The sequence below is a fragment of the Nymphaea colorata genome, chromosome 12 (genome assembly GCF_008831285.2).
Source record: "Nymphaea colorata isolate Beijing-Zhang1983 chromosome 12, ASM883128v2, whole genome shotgun sequence".
Lineage (NCBI taxonomy): Eukaryota > Viridiplantae > Streptophyta > Magnoliopsida > Nymphaeales > Nymphaeaceae > Nymphaea > Nymphaea colorata.
Window position 1 is genome coordinate 20,753,622 of NC_045149.1, and position 8,560 is coordinate 20,762,181.

General features: G+C 38.0%; 1 protein-coding gene across 1 annotated transcript; it reads left to right on the forward strand.

The window, feature by feature from the left end:
* The first annotated feature begins 956 nt into the window (after positions 1–956).
* LOC116266465 (uncharacterized) lies at positions 957–5,040 on the forward strand. The gene is made up of 4 exons (XM_031647704.1): positions 957–1,263; positions 1,393–1,465; positions 4,597–4,683; positions 4,769–5,040. Exons 1-4 carry the CDS (start codon positions 1,090–1,092, stop codon positions 4,819–4,821), a joined length of 387 nt encoding a protein of 128 aa, XP_031503564.1. The 5' UTR covers positions 957–1,089; the 3' UTR covers positions 4,822–5,040.
* Positions 5,041–8,560: the final 3,520 nt, after the last annotated feature.

Genomic DNA, 8,560 nt, shown 5'->3' on the forward strand with positions numbered 1-8,560 from the left:
AGATGGTCTCAGGATGAAGAAACGTGGCTGCCTTTCGTTTGTTAAACTGTAGGAGCCTTTTGCATCGCTGAAGCTTTGCTCTGGGAAAAAAAAATTGAAAAAATAACAAAGATGGGCCTCGCAACTCGCTCATTTTTCATAAACTTATTTTTTTATCAAACAAAAGCAAAACTTTTGCCTTTTCTTTCATCAGGTAAAAGTCTTTTTTAACATTTTTTTACTTATTTTTTAGACCTTTTTTTAATATGGGGGGGAGGGGGGAATTATCCCTTTTGTTAAAGAAAAAAAAAAAACTTTTTTTTGTATGACCAGGACATTGACAACCTGCCTTCTAAACCTCTAATTGTGGGATCTTGGCTTAAACCTAAATAGGGTAGGTACATCTATCAACTAAAGTACGACGATCTTGTTTATGTTTCAATGAAATCGCACCTATGGGAATCATTGTTTACTATCCATTAAAATCAAACTACCGACGTGTCTTCAATGAGATGGTCTCTTGGACCTGGTATGATCTGCCACTTGGAACCCAAAAAAAAAAGAAAAAGAAAAAAAAAACCTTGTTTGCATTTATACCAAAGAAGTTTTGTTTGTTTTTCCGCTATCAAACTAACGTGATAAAATTTTTTTAACGGAAAAAAATGTTTTTCAGAAGTGATTATGCTATGTACCTTGAATAAAACAACTCAACTCAAAAACGAAGCCCCTTGTCTTCCTTGAGCCATTGTTTGAAAAAAATCAGTTCACATGTTTTAAATAAAGATTCGAGATGTTGTAAAAATCTGTGCCGTAGCGGTTTCCTCCGTGACATATAGAGCAATCAGCTCGTATCACCTTATTTTTTCGATTTCATAAATTTAAAATAATGAAACTTTAAATTCGCTTAAAAATGCAAATATTAACAAATAAAAAACCTTTTATTGGACGATACGCTCCCGATACTTGGAGTAACGATAGACATGAAGGGGGCCGTCGGCTAGTGGGTCCCACAGCACCCGGAACCGATCCCGTGAGATCCCCAAAACCCTGATTCCGGATTTCTTTCTCGCCTTCGCCGAATGCTCTCTTCGAAGCCCTGTGAGGGAGAAGATGGGGAAGTACAAGGCTCCTCTGCCGAACAGAACTCAGGAGAAGCGAGCGCAAGTCAAGGAGTTCAAACGCAAGGTCTATGGCGACCCCAACACCGGCAAACTCAAGATCAAGGACGCTCCCCTCTCCATTTCAGGAAAGCGCAAGCGCAAGCTCTTCAGGCGGATGTGGAAAGTGAGTTTTTGTATCTCTGTTTTTCATGAGTGTTGGGTTTTTCTCGTCCTGGTAGATGGAAGAGATTGGTACCCACTAAGTGTTTCTCTGTTTTTTCCCTTGGTTACTCATCGCTGGGATTTTCTTTAGGAGCATAAGGATGCGCTAGTACAGGGTTTGGAGACGATGGATGACATGGAGATGGCGCCTGTCAATGCGGAAGGTACGGTCTTTGACTTAATCTTTTGATTGGTTGCCTTCAGCTCGTGATATTTTTGACTGGATGTGACGGAATGGGTGATGACGGTTTCATGATGTTGACTGTTCCCGTCGGTCGGTTCGATATTCCTTCTTAATTATTTTTGGTTTCCTTCTTTCTTTTGGTTTGTGAAGTTTGCACGCTAGCAGTGAGGATCGGCTAGTTTTCATTTCGTCGTCGATGCGGATTGCATTCCTTTCTTGGTTGTGTGAGAATGAGTTCACGTTAGTTTGGCTTTTGGGAGAAGTAAGTTTCGCCAGGATCGGTTGGTTGTCGTGTCTGGGAATGTTTCCTTCGAATGAGTTTCTCTTGACGCTATTTATTTGGCCATTTGTCAATGCTGGATGTGCATTTGCGTTTTCATTGTGTGGATGTTAACCGAAGGCTTCAGTTAGCTTTTCTGATGTTTTCTTGATTTTAATTTTCCAATGGTTTCTTGTGTTTTATTTTGGTGACGCGTTAGTTTTTTTCTGGAATTGCTCCTGCCTGATATAACTGCTGAAAAGTAAGCCTCAATGATACTCCTCGACCAATGACCAGCATCAGGAACCTGAACTTAGTGTGAGAGTGGGCCTCTCGGAATTCTGGAAAAGTTGCATGCACAGCCCTGGCCCTGTCTCCTTGTCATTCTTGTTTACTTGCAATATGAGTGTCATCATGCCAATTAGAAATCTGTTAGTGCGTGTTACACAAGGGATGGATCAATTTGAGAACTGGTTCTTCAAAAAAATGGGAAAAAAGGATATCATTCTAGTCCGCCTGCTCTTCTCATGTTATGGAAGTGTTGGTACATTGTGGAAATTTGATTTGACCAACTAGGAATTAAAGGGAGGGTCACGTCACGTGAAACTAGGAGCTGAACTTCTTCAGTGAAGCATGTACTGTATGGACAATCTCTGAATGCACATCTTGTTCGATAAGCTCACATCGCTTACAAGGAAACACTTACTAGTTACTAACTCTCTCACATTCGTTTGAAGTGGGTAAGCCAGGGCACCTCCATGCTTGCTGCACAAATTTCAAACACTGACATCACTGGAGTGATGATCATGAATGAGTATGTACTGATATTTTTAGCTTTTTAAGCATGCATCCCAATCAGGATTTCAACTAGAATAGTAGATTTAGAGTATGAATAAGCAACATCACACTACAAGAACAGACTCCACCGATCTACTGTAGCCATCTATCTGATAAGATACAGGAATTTCAACCATGATTTTAGATTGTTCCTAATTTACTATCATAGCTAGAAACAGCCATTTCATTTTTGCCAACCTCTCCAACAACTTTTTTTCGTGCTAGGTAGATTCAAGTTGGTTGACTCCTAATAACAAAATTATGTAATTGTTCTCATTAAATTGTAATTTTCAGAGTGCATTCGAAGCTTTTAAGTTTTTATGTGGTAGTTTTTGTTAAGCACGAAAAAACAGGTCTCTTGGAGTTAGACATATCAAGTTCGCGCAAACATTGCAAGCTTGGAACATGCAAATCAATTAATACTTTTAGTGAAGTAACTTCCAACAAGACATGATGAATGATGCCAACTATGAACTAAAAGTTTAGGTGCAAATTAAGCAAGCAAAAGAATGAATTTTATTTCTTAAGAAAAATGTTTTGACCCACCAAGACTTCTTGGTAAATTGTAAGAAGTGAATTTTTCATCTATTTAGAAGCATTCTCCAAGAATGGATGGAACAAATGGGTTCAGCATCAACATATTGACGATTTGTTCAAAATGTCAATCTATCTCACCAATAGAAAGCCAGGTATTACCAATGCTGTAAACCTCGGATTGTATATTTAAAAATATGATACAAAATTACAAAGTTAGTTCTGTTACAACAAAAGTATCTTGAAGTGTTTCTATGGCATGGAGAAATTCAGATAGATATGACGCTGAAAATTTGTTTAAATTCAGTTGAATGTACTGATAATGATTGGGAGGCATCAGTGATTCAATTGTTACATAAATGACTTCATAATGATAAATGGAACAAAATAAAATTGTGTCATCATCTGCTCAGGATTATGTTGTGGTTAGGATAATGATTAAGATATTCTGCTAAGGACGCTCACCTGATCGGCTATAAGAAGAAACAATGTTCAATTCTCATTAATTATTGACAAGTATCTGCCATGTGTTGACAAGGAATTACTCTTTCATGGTTGGACAAAATAAATTGAGATTTTGGTCTTTATGCCAAGGAGCTAGTTAAGAAGTTCATTCTTGAGATGGCAGCTCATGGCCAAAGCTATTGCCTGTTACTCAATTCGAATGCTTTGTTCTATTTTAAGATTAGAAATTAAGGAGGGATGCTAAAACTAACTTTTCATTAGATCTAAATTTTTGATCCAGTATTTAAAGGATTGTTCGATGGGTGAACTTCTTGAAGTAAGCAATTTCACCTTTGGGCGTACATAATCTTTTCTGCTTAATGCCACATTTTGGTTCTCTTGTCGGTCAGATCATTTCCCTTGTCCATATTTTGTATGTGATGGATACGAGCTTTCTAATAGGAGCAAAATGTGACTCTTCTCACTTGAAGATAAGAAATACATATTAGAGTGCAAAAAAGTAGCACATAGCGCTGGTCACTGGGTGATATTTTACAAGAACTTTGTTCTTGAAACAAGTTTATGGATTCTTTATCCTTTGATTGAAAACCAATTGAAATTTCATCATTTAAATTCAAGATGTGAACAGACTTCAATGTTCGAGTTTCGTTGGATTTTCTGGTGGCTTTTTAGTAGTTTGATATACATGATAAGGTTCACTTGCATTTCCTTTTTTATATTTACAGCTGCATTTATGGCACTGTTTGTTATCTTAATTTCTGTTTGCTTCAACTTTCCAATTTCATTCTTTAGCTTTCTGCAGGTTGTTTGATACGGAATCTTCCAATACTTGTTCCATCTTTTCCCATTCATGCTTAGACAGTGTTTCAGATTTATGAATTTGTTTGAAGATGTTGTACAGTAGGCTTCAAATAAGATGCTTGGGATGCTGAGGTTTTTGAGGCCATGTCCATCACGGATGTGTGGGATGCTATATATTTTGGCAAGCATTTGACCTTGGTGGACTTGTACTGCAGGAACTTCTAAAGATAGCAGCAAATCTTCAACGAAGTTTTTTGTGAAGAAGAATGTGAAACTTAAGCTTAAGAAGAAGAAAGGAAAAGGCAAATAATCCCTACTTTTTTTTTTCACCTTCATTGCAGTGTTTGGACGAGCATGTGAACATTTTCTTCTTAATTGAATGTGCAGGTAAGGTCCTAATGGAGGATTCTGAGCCAAATGTTGATGCCATGGAAGAATGACCTGTGGACTACGTTTGGTGCTTTAACAACCTTGGAAGAGAGTATCATCGGTAGGTTAGTTTCGTTCATTGTACATGTAACTAACTGAGAGATTGCACCAGCTTCATTTCTTCTCTGTAAATGAAAGAAACTGTTTTTATTTTATGTTCTTTATTATGACCAGAAACAGATGACATGGTACTTTGGGTAAATATTGATCAACTCTTCTTTTACCTTAAATGGCTGATCCCTGTTTTGTCCTTCTCTTATTTATACTTTGTACCTTTTTTTGTTTTCTTTATTCAATAAGGTTAGGCTTATGTTTCTGAAAGGTCATCAACATGGGCAAGGTTTAGGTCATGAAAATTTAAAAAGCTTTAGATGGAACATTGGAAAATAGTGTCAATCAAATGTTACTACGTAAATGGACTGCAAAGAAGTTCTAGGGCTAATATTTTCTTGGCTGTTATATATCCGCTAGCATTTTCTTATTGCCTTGCGGTATCGCCCGATAGCTTCATTTGGTGATTGTAATTCAAATTGTATCAGGGCGGAAGAGACTGAAACCTGAACAACACCATCTAATGTATACGTTCTAAGGTCATGCTCTGCGTCACATGTAGTTTCAAAGACGCCAAATATCAGGACAATTTGTTTCATGCTGAAGAATTAAAGCACTAGGACGGTTGCCTTAAAACTAAGCTTCTCGACTACTCTTAGTTTGCTATCTTGATCTGGTGACTTCCCATGGCCACGTGGGGAGCGTGCACAGTTCTGCATGATGTTGAAGCTGCTTATTAGTGACGGTTTTAACTTGTGCAAGGGCAGCCATTTGTCTATATCTGATACTTCTAGACAGACAAGAAAGAAGAAGCGAATTTCGCTGGGCAATGAATTAGTTATATATATTGAACCGGAAATAAATTCCCCACAAGCTAGTGCATGTTGCTTGATAAATGTTACAGACGACTCAAAGTTTCCCAACTTTTTGCATCTCTACTGCATTTTGGATAGGAACGTCAGTGGCTTTGATTGCTGTTATGTGTCTAGTGTGACCTGAATCTAGATTTGGATCTCAATGGTGAAAACATGCAACGCCAAATTCGGATGCATACATGGCAGGGATTGGGCCCGTACCAGATCCAATTGTAAAAACCTGGACTGTATGTGCGTCCAAATTATTAATTGAATTTGGCAATATGGATCACTTTTCTTAAGTTTGAATTGGATATCAGGGATAACTAGAAAATCATCAATGCTGATTGTCCCCTTACTAAAAGCTGCTACCCAAACTGCGAAAACCCAAACCTTTGGATAGGTTTAGTTTAATGGCCTTTAGCATCCTGCGACGCCAAGATGGTGGCCCCAAAATCATGAGTACAATGTCTCTACTTACATGCCTAGACAAAAATAACAAAAACAAGGCAATGTATATTTAAAGGCCTGACAAGTACTCCCTTCTCTAGGGTAGCTTCATTTACAGACTTGAGCAAACAAGTAGTCTTTTGAAAACCATCAACATTGAAGCAGAGTGCTTGAATCATCAGAACAGCACTGCCAAAAGGTCAGCGGTCTGCTTTCGACCCCAAGTCAGCCAAATATCAATATCGGTTCTATGCTTTAGAGCTCATTTAGTTGTTAAGCTCATGTCCTTAAAATCATGTCATACTAGCAAGCATATATTACTGGCTGGGTATAAAATATTTGCATGCACAAGATCAGTTCTTAATTTCCATAAATTCCATATGACAATAGGGAAGATCATTGTCCAAGCTTTAAGCAACCATTTAGATCTTCTGCATTACTTTCTCCAAACGCTTTCCACAGTTCCTTGCAACAATAATTTAACTTCAAATTTCTTTGCAATTAGATTCTATACCTGTTTAGCAATATCACACGTTAGGAAATATCAGCATCCCATCTACACATGATGCACATATTAGGTAGATGAAAACCAAACCCCTGCAATCCATCCCAAGTAAGTAACTTGTTAGCAACAGCAAGATAGAGGCGCCATCTTGCTCTAGGACAGGCACTATTTTCCCAAATCCAATGTTTTTGGTCTTGCTTCTCTTGATGATGCCTCAATTTATGATATATATCCCTTCTTTTGAGGTTCCGAACATTCATATGACCCCACACTAGAACATCTTCCTCTTGATTTAGTGTTAATATGCAAAGAACTTGCTGAAGCCAAGGAAACTCAATGTTACAGATGAGCCTCTTTCTACAAAGATGAAGCCAATCTGTAATCTTTAACACCAGCTTTGATCCAACACTTGCTTTAGTTTCTGTTTTTGGTGACATAAGTTCCTCCCCGCAACTCATGAATTAAGAATTCTCAGAACAACCAGGGTCTACTCGACACGGATTGGGTGTGAATGAAACCTTCCACAGCAATCCCCGACAAAATTCTCAACTAATATTAACTAATTAGAAATTGAAATAAGATTTGAGAGACCTTATATTGTAAACAACTACTTCCTTCATGTAGGTCATAATCCTTCAATAAGGAGACTAGTAAGCCCCATCCCCAATTATCTTTCTAAAACATAATATCGTCACCTTGTCCCAACTGCCAAAAGAAAGAGTGGTTTCTCCTCCCATCCCCAAGATAGGCTTTTTCATGCCCACAATGCCTTTGGCTCTAATTTATGATCCACATGTTTGATGATGACAAGCATTTGGTTCTCATAAACTTAGCCCAACTAAAGTTAGCAAAAAACATTCTAAAGAGCAAAAATACCGTCTGAGGACGGCTGTATGTCCATAAGTTCAAAACCCCTATACCTCCCTCCTTCAATGGGAAGCATATGGATTTCCAACTCACTAGGTGCAATCGCCTGCCATTGGAATGAAACCCCCATAAAAAATTACTGCAATCTCTCTCAATAGTGATGACTTTAAAGGTCATCATCCAGTAGAAAACAACATGTTGCAACACATATTTGATACGGCATACTCTTCCCGCATAACAGAAGAGCTACGCCTTCCAATTAGCTGACTTATCATTAATTTTCTTAGTACACTGATCGCAATGCGTGACCTGCATATTGCCACTGAATAAGGGAAGACCCAAATATTGAAGTGGTGGAGTAGTTGTTTGCCAACCTAAGCATTCTTGAATCTCATTACACAAGCTTTCGTTTACTTTAAAGACAACAATAGAAGATTTTGAAGGATTCACTACTTTTCCATTTTTTTGAAGGATGCTTTTAATGCAAACAACAGTGGAAAGATCACCCTTGCATCGTGTAGACTTTTTGCATTGGTTGGCCACAAGTTCTTTAGAAAGTCACATTAAATACGCCTGTATTTGCTGCATTTTGCATTGCTTTTCTTGTGCGTGCATCGTGGAGATTTCAAATTTTCATTATGGTGATCACCTTTTGACGCTGGTTCATCGTTGAGCTTCCTGGTACACTGTTTGGACAAATTTTAAGAGTAAAATTTTAGATTTCACCATTACTATCTTTTCATGTTGAAAAATGCTTGGTAACCGTTAAAAGAGAAAAATAATGTAGGGACATCCAGCAGGATAGAACTTTTAAAAAACAATTACATCTTGTAGGACAGAACATGTCTGTTAGATTTAAGTAAGTGTAAAGAAAAATAAGGGGAAAAGGAAAAAAGGAGCCGACACTGAACCCACATTCTGGCGCGTCCGAAGGGACTTTTGTCCGGTCATTTGTAGTTTACTGAATGTTCCAAAAGGACCCATCGGCGCATATGGGCGCCCTGACTCAGTCCTGCCAAACAA

What these genes read in the sequence shown, in the direction of transcription:
- LOC116266465 (XM_031647704.1), top strand. Translation starts at nt 1,090, where the DNA reads ATGGGGAAGTACAAGGCTCCTCTGCCGAACAGAACTCAGGAGAAGCGA. An exon ending in GGCGCCTGTCAATGCGGAAG is followed by an intron (nt 1,466 to 4,596) that starts GTACGGTCTTTG and finishes CTTGTACTGCAG; the next exon opens with GAACTTCTAAAGATAGCAGC. An exon ending in TAAGAAGAAGAAAGGAAAAG is followed by an intron (nt 4,684 to 4,768) that starts GCAAATAATCCC and finishes TTGAATGTGCAG; the next exon opens with GTAAGGTCCTAATGGAGGAT.